Source organism: Necator americanus, chromosome V (assembly GCF_031761385.1).
Source record: "Necator americanus strain Aroian chromosome V, whole genome shotgun sequence".
Classification (NCBI taxonomy): domain Eukaryota; kingdom Metazoa; phylum Nematoda; class Chromadorea; order Rhabditida; family Ancylostomatidae; genus Necator; species Necator americanus.
In genome coordinates, this window is record NC_087375.1 from 36938651 (window position 1) to 36957285 (window position 18635).

Consider the following 18635-nt stretch of genomic DNA (forward strand, 5'->3'; position numbering starts at 1 on the left):
TCAGTCCTTACTGCATACGTACAGTACATTTTGCTCAAACTGTGGTGTAGATTTTACAGTGATGTTGGAGAATCCGGCATCTTCCAGCATTTTAACTGCTCGCTCCCTCCCCCACATAGCGCCAAGTGCAAGAGCGTCTATAAAGAAAGAAATATGTTACAAACTCGATTTCAAATGCTCAAATTCCACGAACAAAGGTACCACTGGAGAGGTTAAAAAATAGGTTGGAAAAATCCTGAGAACTGAAAGAGTACAACCTTCAGAATTGCTGCCAACTGGTAGACAATGGAACATCGAACTCCCGTACATTTGTGCTGCCGTTATGCCTTTTTCCTGCTTATCCTTGAATACGTTCGATGTGCTATCCACCTAAGAATAACCGTTAGTGTTGCTAGAGGATGTAGCACTAGTACCCTAGTATGAAAATGTGCACCTCTAACATTCCAAAGACTCATCCTGGTTTGAGAACACGATGGATCTCCTTCAGACACTAAAAGGAAAAAGTCAAATCAGTCAAGTAAACGAATAGAAAAAACTGGATATAAGGGTTCACTGAAAATACATAAGTAATAGTACTTGATACGTTACGGTGATACATTCTTATCACCAAAGCCTCAATGATTTCTGGAACCATGGGAACTGTTAGCAGAAGAATGATTATGCGTTCAGTCACACTGTAGTACTTGATAACGAATCATGGTTACTACACATAAAAATTTCGTGAATTTTTCCTCTACGAAGAGGTTAACAGACTGAAATTTCCCAGAAAAGGTTCGATATAAGTTCTTCTCATGAATTTAAGTTGAAACGCGGAAAGTCGCTTCACCTTTTTCAGGCTAAGAAGAGCAAGGCCACAGACATAGGAAAAAATCGACTCGGGCTATGAAAAATAAAATTTGTAAAGATGGATAAAACCAGTAACTGGTATTGCTCTGTTTTTGATTCCTAAAAAAGGGGATGTTGAGGAATTTTTGAATATAAAACTGGGACTGAGCTCACTCAAAACTTCCCATCCCACGGAACTCAACATCCTCTTGTAGCTAATGAAGAAAACTGTTTCTTTGGTCAGAAAATCATGAAGAATGGATTGATACAAAGGAAAAAAAACTCCTATTCACAATTTCGGTACAGTAGAAACTCTCCGCTGTGGAGTAAATTACGGTAGTTGTAATTTTGAGTCAACGGTCGATGTCAAGTGTTTTCCACCATTCGGAAACGTCGGCCGCAGTACATGGTACATTGCTTAAAGGCGTCACACCACAAAACTGAGGTGAACTCTACTGAACTGAAAGGGCCCGGAAGATACGGCTTCGAGCGTTCCGGCGCGCTACTTCCTACAACGAGTTCGAGTAGAGCGCGCCAGCATTGTGCACGCGCCGCATCTTCCGGGCCGTTTTTTTTTACGGCAATTAGGAAGAAATGGACGGAATCACCCTCCTCTCCCTCCTCTTCCTATCCATAATCTACTATGCCGTACACGAATACTCCACCTGAAGTTCGTACCACCTCAGATTCGTGAGATGATGCCTATAACACTCTCTCTCCCTCTCTTCTGCCTTCCTCAATTGAAGGCGTGTAATGGTCACCCGGACGAAGACAATAGCAGTAGAATGTGGTTTGAAATATATCGAAAACACAACGTTGCTGAGTGGACGCTATTCCTACAAAGAAAAATCACCAAATCCAGCCTCATCTGGTCATGACATGCGTCGAAGATCGTGACGATGTCGAATTTGTCCGTCCAATCATCATCCATTTTTGCAGCGTTGATTTGGATGAATGCGAGATTTTCGTAAGTTTGACCATCATCCTTTCTGAGATATGGTTAAGAAATTACAACCTTTGAGAAGAGTGATAGCAAAAGTAAATTCGGAGTGCCTCTGTTGATTCGCCAGGTGGATCGCCTCAAGAGTGACGTCTACGCCAATAAAGTTTGATTTCGGGAAATTCTCGGCTAAAAGAAACCACAATAATTATAGTGTCTGCAGAAGATTGATTTTAGGTTATTTATTTATAAAATACGGTATGAAAGAAATAAAACTCGAAACCAACCCAAAAGAGCAGAATGGAAGCCACTACCGCAGCCAACATCCAGACACATCATTCCACCGTTTGCTAGCCGCTCCTAAAGGCCTACGGATTGATCTTGTCCGAGTTAATCGCCGTACTAGTACAGCAACATTGTCACCCTTCGTTAGATCGGTCAAGGAACGTCCTGGTGGTGACTAAAGGATTCTCAGAGGACTGATTAATTGTTCTTCGCAAGATGTCATCAATAGCGACATCGAGCAGAATGGGCCTCGTGAGTGTCCCTGATTTTACTCTAGTAATCACTTAAAATAAGGAAGTAATACCAGCTGCTGTTCTAACTGCATCAGCTATTCTTTATTTCATGTCATAAGATTTGTTCCACGTGTCATAAGCCCCTGCTGGCACCACTTACTAGTTATCAATGTTATGATTACTGTAATGTCGCCAGCAGTAGTTCGACATTTTCCTTTCGAATTCAAAGTTTCTCTAGTTTTCCTACCCAGCAAAGATAGAAGACAAAGCTGAATAACAATTCTACCTCCAGTGATAATAGACGAGTTTTCTAAATGGTTGATGAACCTAGCGCAATTTCATCTGGATAACTACTCACCTTCATATCTGGTCCAAGAGCTGGAATAAAATCCGAAATTAGATGTTTCTTGTGAGCAGCTTCGCTGAACGACGCCATAGCAGTATAGAAATCAGTGAAGTCCGAGTATTCGAGGCCTGTACGAGAATAAAGCAGCTAAACAAGCTCTGCCAACTGAAAAATGAAGTTACATGCCAAGTGGCCCTTCTTTCTTAAACACATTGATGATTTTATCGTATCCTCTCATAAAAATAGGCAGGAAAGAGATGAAATGAATCGCTGACCCTCCGGTCAAGTCCTAAAAATATACAGTTAAAATGTTTAGGCTACGATTTGAAAAGCAGGCAGCTTTTACCTCCACGTTTTCCTTTTTGATGAAAAATTTCTCGTCTTCCGTGACAGTAATAACGTCAGCAACTCCCATTACTGACAACCATTCCTTTACATATCTGGAACAGTTTTTGTTTCTTTTTTCTCCAGCTATAGGTTTTCGTTTTTTTTTTTTCTATTCTTATTCTGACCTTAAAACAGGTGACAACAACCAACCTCTCCTTGCAACCACTTTCTTCGGCGACTTTCGCAGGAGTTGCTGGATGTTCCTCACTTCCCACTTCAGCCAGCGCTTTAAATAGTCCAAGTTGGTGACCAAGTGACATACTAGCGGACAAAACTCCATTTATGCCGATTCCCTGAAGGGAAATTAATTTTTAGAATAGTGATCACTTGGAATGTTTAAGGTTTTACTTGGAATCTTTATTTACATGACGATCTAGCTCGCTCTGTCTTCAGAGTTTTTGATAGACGTGGATTCGAAGAATCCTACCAATCACTTCAATATTCCGTCACTTGCTATACTGACACTGGACGCCTAGGTATTATATTTGTAGAAAAAGTGTCAAGCATCGTCGCTGGAGATCCTACACAGCAATATCCATCGGTCCGTATACTTTCAGTGACACATGCGAGCAGTAGCAGCAGATTCAGTAGGTATTTTTTTATTCCACCAGCTTGGAGGATTATAAAAAAAATATTAGTCAAAAGTAGTACGGGACATGATGGGAGAGCGAGGACGAGCGTGGGACCTTTTGAATCAACCTCCATTTAGACTTCTGACGACGGCAAAAGGGAGTAAATGTCTGGCAAATAAAGATTTCACCTTAAGAACTTAAATGCGCACTAAGAGAAATTATTTTCTGGTATTTTGGAACCATAATAACAATAATACATAGTCGTCCCAGCGGGCTGCCTATAGCTCAGCAGAAGTTTTCGTGTTTTTTCTTTCGGCCTCTTCTCTTTTTATTTTCCTTTTTCAGAGCTCATTTCCGTATGGTCTTTAATGTCTCACTAAAATATACATTACTTCAGTGAAGTTACTTGAGATCCATAAAATAACAATAAAACAGCTCCCACACAGACCAAGAGAACTAGGTGGGATACGGGCGATTTAATCCTGATCATCTAAGCACTGTGAACTTCCGTAGACCAACAAATAACAATTCCGTTCGAATAAATTGATTTGAACCTCGAATATGATCAAATCGTAAGTATTTTTGTCGTATTTGGCCAAGCGATTCCCGGTTGGGGGACAAAAATGAACAATTTTTTGTGGAAACTTTGCAGACACATGCACAGTCCCTCTTAACTTCGTTCTCGCAGTCACAGACCGGTCCTAACTCAATATGAATGCCAGTGAACCTATCGATTGAATGAAATAGGCGATTGCTGATCGGTACGGATGTAAAAAAGTAGCAACTCACCATTATTTTCTTCTGAAAATCGCTTTTTTCAGCCATTTCTGTTTCCTAGAATGAAAGAATAGCTAGAAGAGAACTATTTGAAAAAGCGAATCCACACTTTTCGTACAGGATGGAAAAGAAGTAAAGCAGATCAGTGAGCCATTCATTTCTGCTGTCTTCATCACAAAATCATTGACGATGCCTCTTTCAAGGAACCAGAGGTAAGAAAAATACGGAAAAGTGGTTAAAAATAAGAAAATATGGACTTTTTTTAGCGACTACCGAAATAAATGAGCTAAAATGTGTTTAAAGAAAAATTAGAAGTGGAGAGCTAAGAGGAAGATCAAAATTTGGAAAACTATAGTATGCCAGTGATCTTTGAAAAGTAAACAGCGAAGAGAATTTCAAAGGGAATCTTCGTAAATGAATGAATGATTGAATGAATGGAATGAATGAATGGATGATTCAATGGATGGACGAATGAAATAGCGAATTAATGAATGTAAATAGGTAGTGGGGTGAGTGAGCGGAATGTCGGCACAAGATTTCACAGAATCAAAGCATTTTTCAACATTTCTAGGCAGTTGGTCCCCATGTCTTTGTATTCCCGTCATGACGTCATAAATCATAGCAGTACGAAGACATTTCGTTTATTTAGAACTAAACAAAAACGATTAAAGAGACACCATAGGCTGGATCTGAGAACTATATGTTTTAGAGTAGAAAGAAAAAAAATGGATTTGTCTTGAATGTGGAGGTGATGTTCAACGAATCAGAAAAAAAAAACCCGGCTCCCAGAGAAATTTTTGAGAGATGCACAAGGTACTCCAAAACGAATATGAATGAATTCCGGATTGCGCGGCATTACAACATTAGAAAAACACCTGGTAAATGGCAACAACAAGAGAATTGCGGAAGTTACTCTTTACTGTGGTAAACCAGTTAGAAATGCAACGAGCAACCAATATGGATTATTTGAAGAAAAAGTGCGTTTTGCAGAAAAGAATGGAAGTGATTCAGGCACGTACTGAAAAGATTGAAAAATATGATCTATATGAATCGAAGACAGCGGTACAAAATAGTCGTGAAATTTAAAAGTGAACTCTAGGTGCAGTTTCTAACACGGATGTCGCTGTATTAAACTAGAGGAATTTTATTATGAAAAAAAAACATATGAGCTTCCTCCGGACTAAAATCACATACAACTTTCGCAGCAGGAAAACCGCTGAAATACCTTGAATTGAAGAAAAACACCTAGTACTAGCGGATAAGATCCACCACAGCCAAATCCTAAGCCAAGAAAAAAACCCTTGCACCAACGTGGGTATTCAGACGAAAACGCATCCTTTAGTCCGAAAAAAAGGACGAAAATCTGCATCATGAATCACGACTAATCGATGTTAACGGAAATTTGATGCATGATATAACTCATCATTGCATCCAACGTAAAGGCGGACTGAATTTAAACAGTAAGCAAAATTTTTGAGCCCTTTATAAACTTTTTGTGGTCCTTCAGATTACCGTTAAAGGCACCATCCCACGAATCTGAGGTGGTACGGATTTCAGGTGGAGTATTCGTGTACGGGATAGTAGATTATGAAGAGGGGATGACTCCGTCCATTTTTCCTTATTTGCCGTAAAAAACGGCTCGGAAAATCCGGCGCGTGCACAAGGCTGGCGCGCTCCAATCGAACTCGTTGTAGAAAATAGCGCGCCGCAACGCCCGAAGCCTATCTTTCGGGTCGTTTTTTACGGCAATTAGGAAGAAATGGACGGAATCACGTAGTCTCCATAATCTACGATCCCGTACACGAATACTCCATCTGAAATCCGTACCACCTCAGGATTCGTGGGGTGATGCCTTTAAGGTATAGCTGGTATGCTTGTTTAATTCGTTCCGTTCAACTATATTCCATTCTGAATTGTACAATTATTAACGTAATCCCATATTTTCCATGCCAACATACATATATTTGATAGTATCGAAGCCGGCGCTCCCCTTCTCCTCCCTCCCTGCTTCCTCCTCACTTAGCGGTGGTTAGCGAAGTGCCCCCGCCCTCTCCTAAGCTGTCCAGTTACTACGAGAAAGAACAGAAGAGAGAGAACAATGAGCTTTTGATAGATGAAATGCAGTAGTGTGAAATAAGGAAGAAATGTTTCAAAGCGGTCATTTATCAACAGAGCGAGGATGTGCAGTTAGAGCGTACTTGTCTCAGTCATTGCCCAAAATTCGCGGAATTAAACAACTAATATTTCGGTTTAGAGGAAGAACCGCTGAGCAGTGAAGGGTATCTGGAAATGAAACCGAACGAAAAGGACCAGGTAGTACACAAAAAATCCTATATTGTTTCGTTACCGGTGAAAAATTAGAGCCCAAAATTGAGGGCATGAGCAATTGAGAGGTATCATTTTTTAGCCTATAACTTTGTTGCGAGAGAAGATGGCAAAAAACGGATAGTATAGAGGGATAGAGGAGGAAATTTGCTGCTACATTCTACAAAATTTCTCTTTTCACTCCGACGAATAAGATGAAAAAATGGACCTGAATGTGGAGACCGAAACGTCGACATTCACGAGTTTTCTGCTTCTTTTTCTACCTATTTGAAAAGAACAGGTAAGCGCTGTATACCAAAAAAATCCTCAGTTTACGCTCTATCAGAAGATATACAACATTTTGGAGAAATCCTTTTTTTTATTTTAATGGAAATGAAGGGGGTGGAGCAGGCTCAGTTGTGAATTCTCCTGCTAGACAGTCAGAGACAATGATGAGACTACCGGGGTGGAACACGCCAACGATGCCGTGCTTCCTCACCCTTCCTGAAAGAGTTACGGACTTTTTCAAGCTAACCGAGCTACTATTGTATAGAATGAAGAATTCCAGAGCAAATATGTACCTTTCACTCTGTTGATAGGTTTTCATTTAACCAAATTATTTGGAAAAAAATTTCTCAGGTGTAAAGACACAATGGACTTTTTTTCAAACTTGGAACGCATATTCACAACCTAATCAAGTGTCCTCTAAATAGATTGAAACAAGTTAGGGCAGTTATATACCCTTCACTGTATTGTTAGGTTTTCGAAGAACTGAGTTATTTAAGGCGAAACTTGTTCTTGAAGGTGGCTGGATAAAAACAGTGGATTTCTGCAACTTGAAATACTTTTTAGCTTGATGACACATCACGTAGCACTTCTCTGGGAACTACACTAAGAACTCATATAGCATATAAGTCTATTCTATAGCTTATACATATATGATGTATGCAAGTGCTTATTTTTCCTTAAAGGCATAACCCCACGAATCTGAGGTGATACGCTCCACATTCACGTCGATTTTTTTCCAGTCGGGGTGAAAAGAGAAATTTTGTAAGATATAGCAGCACATTTCCTCCTCTATCTCCGTATAGTGTCTATTTTTTGCCAACTTCTTTCGCAACAAAGTTATAGGCTCAAAAATGAAACCTCTCAATTGTTCATGCCCTCAATTTTGGGCTCCGATTTTCCAGCGGAAACAAAACCATATGGGATGTGTTATGTACTACCTAATTCGCTACGTTTTGCTTTATTTCCAGATACGCTTCACTGCTTTTCTGTTTTTCCTCTGAACGGAAATATTAGTTGTTTAATTCCGGGAATTTTGACGAACATTGACAAGTACGCTCTAACTGCACATCCTCGCTCTGTTGGTAAATGACTGCTTTAAAACATAACTTAATCTTAATTATTTCGCACTACTGCATTACATTTTTCAGAAACTCATTGTTCTCTCTCTTTTGTTCCTTCTCGTAGTAATCCAGAAATCCGTACCACCTCAGGTTCGTGAGGTGATGCCTTTAAAGTCGCTCGGTCGCCCTCAAAGTTGCTCACTCTTCCTCCTACCTGCTCCATCATTCATTCGAATTCGAATTCACACTTCCTCATTTAATACGATTCAAGAGAAAATGCATGTTATTTTGTTGTTGTTGTTGCACCCTGTCAAAAAACGAGTTATGTATTTTGGTCGCTCTTAACTAACAAAATAATCCCCCCTTAATTAAATTACAAACTCTGGGTAACGATGTTTTACAGCGAATATTCAATAGATTTAATTAGTTCGATACTTCTCAAGTGTTCTTTTGTTGACGAACACCATGAAACAACTTTTCCAAGTTTCCCTTGTCTTTGACTACCTTGATCCAAACAGAGGAACTATTTTTTCTTTCTTAGAAAAACATTCAAGCATGACTTTTTTCAGCAAAACAAATAAAGGTTAAATGATTCCGACAAAGTATTGATACTCTCTTCACTTCAAAGGCAGGCCATACGACAAATCCGACGGGGTGAGTGAATCTGCGGGAAAAGCTAGAGATGGGGTTGCAAATTGCGGGATCCGGAGTGGTTCCAATCATCTCTCCCTAATAGTCGTTAAAAAAGAAGCGGCGGAAAAGACTCTGTTTTTTCACGAAGATTTCAGTTAGAACGCGCCACCCATCTGCATGCGCCGCATCCACAAGCGAGCGGTCGAAGATTTATGAGGAACTTCTCATAAACCTATTCTAGTAAAACCAAAGAATAGGCTGCTGAGAGGAAAGCAACATGAACCTAGTGGAGCGCTCCAACACATTTCGTAAGTAAGAAAAGCGGTTTCCACGTCGTTTTTTTACGACGATCGGGGAAAGGTCAGCGAAAATACCCCGGACCCTGCAATCTAAAATCCATCTCTAGCTTCTCCTGGGGATTCTAATCACGTCAGGCTAGTGGTATGCTGCCTTTAAACTGTCCAATATGGGGTAGAACCTCGTCATCTAAGAAGGGTACAGCTCCGATCTATCGCAACTATGCCGAGATCACAGCACTACACTGTAAATGCGGTCATACTATTGTGCTCCTAGAAAACGTATATTCAATTATGAAATTTGCGCGTTTCTACAAAGATAATTTATACAAGTCGTTGCAATGTTCAATATCGACACGTTTTTCCTACTTTATTCACTGGGAAACCTGTAGAACTTGATACAAACAGGAACTGGTATTGAGATCAAAACCGTATAAGCTACAACGTATTAAACATACACGGCAAACTGAATGTGAACGCGTCTTCTGATGATTAGCTTGAATCGCAACAACAGAAATTACATCTGAAATGGTAAAATCGACAAACCCAGGGAAAAAAGTTAATAAATGGGACCTATAGTGTTATTCAGTGAATGTTTATTAGGAATTTTTGAAACGTAGATTAATGTAACGTTAGTATATTCACAAAGCAAAAGCTTAGTTTTGACTACCATCAATAATTCCATAAACGTATATCAACTAAAAATGTGTATGGGAACAGAAAAACATTCACTGACCTCTTTTCGACTGAAACTGTTGCCAGAAAACAATGGAATGCACTACTCATTCCGCATTAACAATGACAGCTCGCAATTACGAAGAAATGGAGAATTCTATCACACATTGGGAAAAATCAGTCATCTCATCAGAAATTAATCAATAACAAATATTGTTAGAAGCGTTTATGTGTGCACTTTGCACACGTTTAACTGACGAAGAGAACGTGCTTTTAAATGGGCGACACAGTGGGCAACTAGAATATAGAATAGAACAACATACATAGGGAATGGAAAGTGACCTGTTCGAGGAAACACAAGGCAGTGAATGCTTCATCTCTTCCTTGATTGGTACAGTTTCTTTTCAACGTTCTTTTTCTTCAATACGCGGAGTATCTTGAGCATGCATTCATTCGACACTAGGTTATATGGCCCGACGCTTTGTCCAGCTCGCAACTTGTGCGTTCTGTGAACAAGTCAGTCCTCGACTTTCCATCCATGACTCTCCATCCTTGCTGATGATATCCGAAAGACGCGATTTGAGCAGTAGGAAAGCACGCTTGAATTCCAACCCGTCGCCGCGTGACCTGAATTGCACAGCTCATAAATTGTTTTCTCCAAAGTATTCGGAAAAAGGAAGGAAAACTAACCTTCTGCAATCTACAAGAACTTTTGTTGGTACTTCGTAGATTGTCACCATAAACGACATGTCTCGGTAGGTGATGAGGAGCTAGGATAGTCACATTTAGAACTTATTAAAAGTAATAAAACCACGTCTCAAACCGTTTTGTTAGCCTTCTCCACCGGAAGGAATCCTAAATCTGAGCAAGCTGCTATGATACGAGATACAACCTCTGCGCCACAAACAGTAACGCAGAATCGCGTCATTCGACGAACCATCAGGGTCATTGGATCCTTAAGCCGTCAATGGAACATCAGATCAACGTATGGAGTATAATAGCGCTCACAATATCAGCTGCCTGCGAAATCTGACTCGTGCTGAGCAGCAAGGCTTCAGCTGGTTGAGAGAAAGAGTTATAACCGTTGACACCAGTAGCCGACCACTTCAAGGAAGAGGGCTGCGAGGCCGCAGAGCTAAAATACAATGGCAGCTTACACTAAATTACGACTACAGATAAATTCGCCCCTGCTTATATAATTTCTCACATAGCAGCACAGCAAAAAAAGAATATTGATGTTGGAAATAGTCTGTTTCTTGTACGTCTACAAATTCATTAATCTCTAAATCCTCATTATAAATACTAGGCCGTATAATCATTTGTATGCTTTTTTAGAAGCTATACAAACCCTTCAATTTCTGTACCCCAACTAAATAACTCACTAGTCACTCTTTTCTCCCGATAATCGCTGTCTCTTGATGGCTGGAACGTTGATGTTCTCCTTTGCACTAACTGAAAAGAAAGAGAAAGCACACCGTTCTCCAGAAAATAGAAAATGGATAGCTGAGGGGGTGCTCCAACAATGGCACACGTTAAATACGCAGCACTGTCACATGGTTAGTAGTGATTACCGAAATCAGCATTCGTCCATGGGTGCTCCATTATCCTTTGTAATGTTGCCCTTGTGTTCTCGTTGTCTGTTAACATCGCACGTATCAAAGCTAAAATTTAGTATAGTTCAAATAAAAGAGTTCCCATATACTCAAGTAAGATTGACCCACATAAGGCTGTGTTGTCGATTTTCTTCCATGGGTTATTCTCAGTGACGACTACAGTGCCACTGATCCATTCTTTGTAGGCGGGACATTCCCTACAACGTTGAGTTGCAGTTATGTGTTAATTCACATGTGAATGGTAAGGAAAATAAATCTTGAAATACAGAACTAAAAAGGAAAAATAAAATAACAGCAATTACTTGGATGCAGAATCCCAAGGGAGTTCTCCGGCCAGCATGGCAACAAGGACAACTCCTGATGACCAGATATCCACGGGTTCAGCTCTAAAAATGGACAACGATTATTACGTTCTAATTTTATAGTCTTATTTAAATTAAAGCGTACAAATATGTACGAATAATTCAGCATTATGACTACTTTAGCGGCTCTTTATTTTTCATACAAAAAAGCTCCTCTAAGCGAAGCTGCACGTTCTCGTTTTTTTCTGTTTTCTCCAGTAATGAACCAAGACTATTTTCTGCGTGCTTCTCCTCAAAAAATAATATATTAAAGTGAGCAAATGAAATACTGACTTATAGTATCCCTTGATGACTTGAGGAGAAGCATAAGGGAGCGTCCCACACGTAGCATTTAACATCCGTTCTCGATCACTATGGCGAAAAACTGTGGCCATCCCAAAGTCAGAAATTTTTAGAACATCTGGAACAGATAATTTAAAAGAGAAAGGAATAGAAAAGATAAATGACTAGGAAATGAACCAAGGAGAATTGGAGATCAAAAAGCGGAAATAAAACTAGCAACGGCAACGATCCATGCTTACCTTGTCCCGTGAGAAGCAAATTTTCGGGCTTTATATCTCTGTGTACGACGCCCATACTATGGATATGTCTAAGCCCATTAAGAAGTTGTCGGAAATACCACTGAGCTTTGACGGGTGGCATGCCAACATCGGGTTCTGGATAGTAACATCAGTAGTAACTGTAAAGAATTGAAACATCCCAGAAAGAAAACAAACCGATTTGATCGAAAAGTTCTCCTCCGTCAGCGTATTCTAGGTAAATTTGGAGTTCATTCAGTCCACCTTCGGTTTCTACGCGCATTCCTATGTACCGAATCATATTATCGCATTCTTTTGTGGACAGTAACCGTTGTAAATAAGCCTAAAATGTCTGGTTTGGTTGTCAGTTTTGAAAGAAAGATGGAACAGGTAACAAATCAATGATTAAGAAGGAAACTAAAAAGTAAGTAAAATAGAAAGCTGAAAGGCTGAAGTAAGAGAAATCAAAAAACTGAACTTCGAAAACTACAAAATGGTGATCAAAAAGTAATGGCGAACTCAAAATTTATAAAACAGACCTCCTTTTTGAACTGATTCAGTGCTTCACTGTTGTTCTGGAACTTTCTCAGATCGATACATTTCAGAGCAACACAACACATAGGATTTCGAGGATCAACCACCAACTTTACTTCCCCAAATGCACCTAAATGGAAAAAGCATACTATACGGTAGTTAATGCTAAAGACTACGCCATATTAATTACATTTTAAAGATTTTACATTATAGAAGATTCAATTTAGGAGCTTTGGATAAAATCTGAAGAATATTTCACAAAACCTTTCCTATGAATACTTTCACATGAATAAATGGACCTACCTTCTCCCAATATTTTCACAACTTGCGCCTTCCTTGTACCATTCTGTTCCTTAGATGGTTCAGGAGGATTTGCCACAGGAACACCTGCAGCTCCAACGCATACTTTTGGATCTGCTAACATCCTAAGAAAGAAAGATATTATTATTGTTTTTTACTTTGTTCAGAACCGATAAAATTTGAGAAACACGTTTTCTGAATCAAGTTGCAAAGAAAAGAAAAGATGTCCGCAATATTGCGTAAGGAACTTCAAGAAATGAGGAAAATTCTTGTTATGAGCTGGAAGAAATAAACACAGACAAAGACTGATGCCAAAATCGATAACATGGAGTTGAAACGAGAACCGCCGAACGCAGGTGGAAACGCAAAGAGAAACAAGCGTCAGGGTGGACAAACAGATCAACGATCATCGATAACAGCTGCTCAGTGCCTATTCCCTAACTAACTGTTTCAAAAGACACTATAATTAAAATACATATAGACATTTACCGATAGATTTCTACTTTTGAATCGATGGATTTCTCTCTTTTTGAATGGCTGTCAAAAATCCAGGTCTTAATAAAGTGCTTCCTTCTTGAAGCTACTAATGAACAAAACACATTTCTGATGATTATATCATTCCCTAATTCTGCATTTGCAGGAAGGAAAAGAAAGAAAACAGTGTAGGTATAGAAAATTTTCAATTTATTATGTAACAATAGTAAGAGGCCATAATAATAGTATGTAATAACATTAATACACTTTAAAGTCCAACAGTTTGGGTCCCAGAGTGTTCGGGATCCTTTTCAGTTTAGTTGCTAAAATGTTACTTCCGTAATGGTCACTGAACCTGAACTTGTTCTCAAAATCCACCTTACCTTCTTAAAGAAGTCAAATAAGTTCCAAATAATACAGAACTTATATTGTCCGAATGGAGTGAAAACCAAAACAAAGTGTAGGTAATCAATAAAATGCATGATGTTTTTATCTTCTTGGAGCTGTACGACAGCGATGATTATGAGAGGAAAGAAAAAGAAGAGGAACCCCAAAGCATAAATAAACAAATACATCTTGCGGAGAAGTGCTGCATTTTCCACTTTCCAGGGAAATCTAACGAACCGCTCACAATGTACACTCTGAAAACTGCAAACATTGTCTAGTATTGTTATAGCATTGTTCAGGCAAGTAAAACCATAAAGTTTTCAAAAAAGATACTGGAAAATCCAAATAAATAAATAACGATAGGATAAATGGTGACAATGAAAAAAATCATAATAATAGAACCTATTTGTAGAAATCATACGCAGAAAATCCCAAATAGCTGATGATGAAATGAAAGATGATGATGATGATCCCAAGATGATGAAAAATGGCACAAAATAGGAACCAAAGTGAAGACAAACTGACTTCCAACAAAAAACAAAGGACTACCTATTTCAGATCAATAAAAGCAAAAGTCACAACGTCACGAGTCATTCGCGGAACAAACGCAAGGGGTAAAATTTGAAAATTCCAAAAAAGAGACTCTCCCGCGTCCCTGTAGTTCGAAATTAGTACGCAATTTTCCATCAACACACGGAATAGGACGCAAAGTTGCGGGGTCTTTACCAAATCCGATTTTTAGAAGCATGCATAGGTGTTTGATTTTGTTTTATTTATTTGTTTGTTTTGCTTCTAAACTGAGAAAAAATCGTATTCACGTTTTAGTTTTATCCGAAATTCTTCGATAAGCGACGGGGTCTGTTCAAGACTCACTGCTGCATCAACACTTGGTTGATTTTGCGTGGACGGCTTCTCCTCAACTGTAAGTTTTTCGTTCTTTACTAGGGCGAATTTAAATGATTTGGTTGACTCGTTATTTTATCTACGAGATATGAACTTTATTATTTTGTTATATTTTGCTAGATTTGATTGAAATAGAGTAGATTTCAGAGGACCTCGCTTGTCCATGTTTGCTTGGGAGCCATCACAGTAACTGCAGCATCTTAGGTATGTAAAATGCTCTTTCTTTGTCTCTATCTATTTATTTATTCATTTATTCATTTATTTATCTATTCGATAGCCATTGAGAAGGATGTTGATCACTCTCCAATTGGATTCGTTTGTTAATATTAAGCAAATTGATTTATATTCGAGTCGACTTTGTAGACATAAATCTTTAGATAGAAGATGTATGGATAATAGACTTCTGAAATCTGAGTCATGTTAGTGAACGACACTTTATTGGTTTATTTCAGTTTTCTGACGCTGTTGTTTGGTTTTAACAGAAAAAACAAAAGATTATTTAGTTCTTACTAATTTCAAAGTTGAGTGGTCAATCATAAATATCTCGAGAACGGCGCTAATCATCTTTTTTTTTTCTTATTTGTGGAGAACTTTAATTTATTATTCTGTATTTTGACGTCTTTATTTATGCTCGCAAAAGGGAAAAATTTAGTATCATTCCAAAAAAGCTAGCAAATCTACAATGCATATTTTGTTTGAGAGGGTAGCAGTAATTTAGTTTTCGATCGATTTCCTTGAGCTGTACCGCTCTCTGGACTACGGTTTGCCACTTACAATTTTTTTTCGTTCAGTTTCTTTCGTAATTCTATCTCTTTGACCGCAAAAAGATTAGTGTAAGTGGTTTTGTGATAACCAAAAGCACGGAGCGATAAGGGTTTTGTGATAGGAATTGTTTGTTCAGAAAAAACTTTAGAGTGATGTTTTGGCGTCGCTAAATGGTGGCGACACATCAGAGATTTAAATATCAAATTGAGTTAGTTATGAATTGCTGCTATTTCATTACACTAAAAGGATCATTGCAAATATTACTCAGGTTAATAACTAAGTGATAAAACTTTCTCATGCTTACCTTGAATACAGCATTGTAACTGTTTTTGTTTTTGTTGGCGAGAGCGTAACAATTGAGACTGAAGTAACTTTTCTTAATTGGACATTTTGACATTATTATCTGAAAAATTTGAAAAGCATTGGCTGGCTTTGGTTTCATTTCGAAAGCTTTTTAGGTAGGGAAAAAGCGCTAAATTTGTTCTGTTCTGAAAAAAATTGTTCATGGCTCTGGTAAGGTAATGGCAAATGGGAAATCTTTATGTTACATCTAATTTGGATGACACGAAGCACTATCTTATGTGTGAAATTCAGATAAATCTGAGAAATTGGAATACAACTGAGATAGCCTTTATGTTCAGGAATTGTTCAAGGGACTAATCATGGCTGCTTTTTACTCATTTTGATAATTTTTAGCTTTTTTTCAGGGCAATGACTGATCTTTGTGAGCAACCGTTGGGACTACTTTGCGAAGTGGCTCGTCGGGAACTGGTCCACTTACTCGAGTCCTTGCCAGGAAGCAAAGATCTGATCGTCGATGCCACTTTACTTCGTCCACTTGATCGCATAGCATCGATGAGTCTGCTGCAGAAACACGGCTGTCAGCGAGTGATCCCTCTTCGGCTTGACTCGTTAAGTTCTACTCCATGGAACCAGAATGCGCTACGGCGGGTGTATTTGCTACGTAGTTCTTTGGACATGGCACGCTTACTCGCACAACATGTCCGTTCTTCACCGGAAAATATCCAAATCGCTGTAGTGTGGGTGGACAGAAGACTTGTAATCTGCGAACGTGAGTTAGAGAGGCAAGGAGTCTACGGCATGGTGGAGTCGTTCGAACTCAGCATTTCATTAATATCTCTTGAAAATGATCTTTTCTCCATGGAAATGCCTATCACTACAGCTCAAAAGGACCTGCTTGCTCCTGCGAACGCATTGTTTCAGTTACAGTCTCTCTACGGGTTGATCCCCACAGTATACGGTTTAGGTGAACAGACGGAGAAGTTATGGAAGCTGATGCACTACGTTTATGAAGAGAAGGGAGAGCCACGATCGTCACCGGACCAACCAATTAGTCACTTATTTATGTTCGATAGATCTCTGGATCAGGCTACAGTGTTTATGACCGGCCTTACATATGAAGCAATGCTACACGAGGTGTTTACTATCGGGTGCGGCAAGATTTCGTTTGGACCGGAGGTGGAGGCGAAAATGAGACCGGATGTGGAACAAGGCGAGACGATGATGAGGAAGTCAAAGGTATATGTTCTGGACAACAACGACGGGGTGTTTGCATCGATCCGAAACAAGCATATGACCGGCGTATTTCCGTTCCTCAGTTCAAAAGCGAAGGAAATTCAGTCAGATTTCAATAAAGGAGCGTCGATCGACCAAGTGAGGGACATGAAGCAGTTCGTTGCGCATGAACTGAAAGCTCTGAAGCTTCAGCATCGACAGTTGGAAATGCACATTTGCGCTTGTGAGGTTTTGTTGGAGAAGAACGGTGCTGCAGGTGCTGGAGATCGCCTTCGATTCGAACATGAGCTGGTAGCAGGAACAGCTAACATTGCCGATGTCATTTCATACCTGGAAGACTGCATGCTGCGTGAGCTTCCATCCTGGCAAGTGCTATCACTTGCCTGTCTGGCTAGCTTATCGCAGAACGGACTTCCTCCCAAATACTACCAATCCTTCCGCGAACACTTTTTAAGGACGTACGGTTATGAATATCTCCCCATCCTGCATAGTCTTTCTTCCAAACGCCTACTAATAGAGAAACCACGACCTATCGTGGGCGGTGCTGTCCCTCAAGCCCCCAATTCACCATCACCTAAGGAATCAGTCCCTACCTTATCATTTCTTATAAAACGGCTAGGCCTTGTGCCGACTTCTGAGGAGTCGATCGTGGATCTGAGAAATCCATCGGCAATGAGTTACGTCTTCTCAGGCGCCTTCACACCACCATTTTGCCAAGTTGTTGCTAACGCGATGGTTCATGGCTGGAACACAAACGAGTTGAAGAAGACCTTTGGGCGAGTTCTCGTGGAAGAAAACAGCTATATCCCAGCCGACCGTCGTCCTGATAATCGTATGCGCAAAGCGATCCTGGTATTCTTCCTAGGTGGAGTTACATACGCAGAAGTAGCAGCGTTAAGGTTACTCGCTGTACAGAATAATTTTCGGATTTTAATAGCTTCGACGAATATTATTCACCGAGATACTTATATGAAATACCTTAGTGAGATAGACTACCGTACTTTCTGATGAGATTTCATAATTGTCATAATTATTCGTCATAAAACAATAATTGTTCGGTTAATTGGTTGTGAATATTAGCTTTATTCTTACTGATTTATGATTGGCACATACGGGATGTTATTGTGATCGTTTTTTTTTTTGATTGTATACTCTTTGTTTTTTTCTTCTACCATAAAGATATGGGTTTTTGCTGTTGTCACTTGTTTTTTTACTGTCTCTTTTCACCGGAAATCTTGTAGCGTTCTTCCTTCACTGGTAATTTACGGATGCAACTCTAACAAATTGTCAGTTGTTAGTTGGAGAGTGACACTTGAAGATATCTAATGAAATACTGTATGTTTTTCTTGGTTAGATTCTTTTTTTTTGGAAAATGTATGTTCAAGAACAAAATCAATTAGAAAGTCAGTTAAAAACATCGACTTCTAAACCAGGTTCCTTTATTATTATGAAGGGGTTCGAAGGGATCAAACTAGAGGTAGGGGTTTGCCATTTTCAAGTTTGTAAAAAAGAGTCTGAGACCTGCAGAGACCTAAAATTCTCAAATTCTCGGTGAGGAATTTTTTTGCTGCCTTCTAAGCAAATAATAAATATATGACATTGCAAGTCGTAGAACTTCATA

General features: G+C 39.3%; 5 protein-coding genes across 7 annotated transcripts; 2 read left to right on the top strand and 3 right to left on the bottom strand.

The window, feature by feature from the left end:
* RB195_016317 (uncharacterized protein) lies at window positions 1-442 on the bottom strand (the record flags this gene model as incomplete). The annotated part of the gene is made up of 3 exons (XM_064207417.1): window positions 1-137; window positions 258-369; window positions 434-442. 3 exons carry the CDS (start codon window positions 440-442, stop codon window positions 1-3), a joined length of 258 nt encoding a protein of 85 aa, XP_064063298.1.
* A 9-nt stretch (window positions 443-451) lies between these two features.
* Window positions 452-4413, bottom strand: RB195_016318 (uncharacterized protein; the record flags this gene model as incomplete). Of its 2 annotated transcripts, XM_064207418.1 has the most annotated exons (10): window positions 484-490; window positions 597-682; window positions 1679-1814; window positions 1879-1954; window positions 2053-2125; window positions 2642-2757; window positions 2816-2918; window positions 2976-3069; window positions 3167-3309; window positions 4378-4413. In XM_064207418.1, the coding sequence occupies 10 exons, from the start codon at window positions 4411-4413 to the stop codon at window positions 484-486; spliced, it is 870 nt and encodes a 289-aa protein (XP_064063300.1). The 2 variants fall into 2 exon arrangements, with proteins under 2 accessions (XP_064063299.1, XP_064063300.1); XM_064207419.1 differs by lacking the exon at window positions 597-682 and having other exon boundaries at window positions 452-490.
* A 5673-nt stretch (window positions 4414-10086) lies between these two features.
* On the bottom strand, window positions 10087-14123 carry RB195_016319 (uncharacterized protein; the record flags this gene model as incomplete). 2 transcript variants are annotated; one of them, XM_064207421.1, is made up of 15 exons in its annotated part: window positions 10087-10249; window positions 10313-10392; window positions 10446-10577; window positions 10631-10757; window positions 11005-11074; window positions 11194-11283; window positions 11344-11432; window positions 11538-11621; window positions 11871-11997; window positions 12119-12253; window positions 12314-12458; window positions 12655-12779; window positions 12953-13074; window positions 13997-14064; window positions 14121-14123. In XM_064207421.1, 15 exons carry the CDS (start codon window positions 14121-14123, stop codon window positions 10087-10089), a joined length of 1560 nt encoding a protein of 519 aa, XP_064063301.1. The 2 variants fall into 2 exon arrangements, with proteins under 2 accessions (XP_064063301.1, XP_064063302.1); XM_064207420.1 differs by lacking the exons at window positions 13997-14064; window positions 14121-14123 and having other exon boundaries at window positions 12953-13073.
* A 433-nt stretch (window positions 14124-14556) lies between these two features.
* On the top strand, window positions 14557-18022 carry RB195_016320 (uncharacterized protein; the record flags this gene model as incomplete). The annotated part of the gene is made up of 4 exons (XM_064207422.1): window positions 14557-14564; window positions 14636-14666; window positions 14910-14917; window positions 16186-18022. The coding sequence occupies 4 exons, from the start codon at window positions 14557-14559 to the stop codon at window positions 18020-18022; spliced, it is 1884 nt and encodes a 627-aa protein (XP_064063303.1).
* Window positions 16190-18022, top strand: RB195_016321 (uncharacterized protein; the record flags this gene model as incomplete). The annotated part of the gene is made up of 1 exon (XM_013446601.2): window positions 16190-18022. One exon carries the CDS (start codon window positions 16190-16192, stop codon window positions 18020-18022), a length of 1833 nt encoding a protein of 610 aa, XP_013302055.2.
* Window positions 18023-18635: the final 613 nt, after the last annotated feature.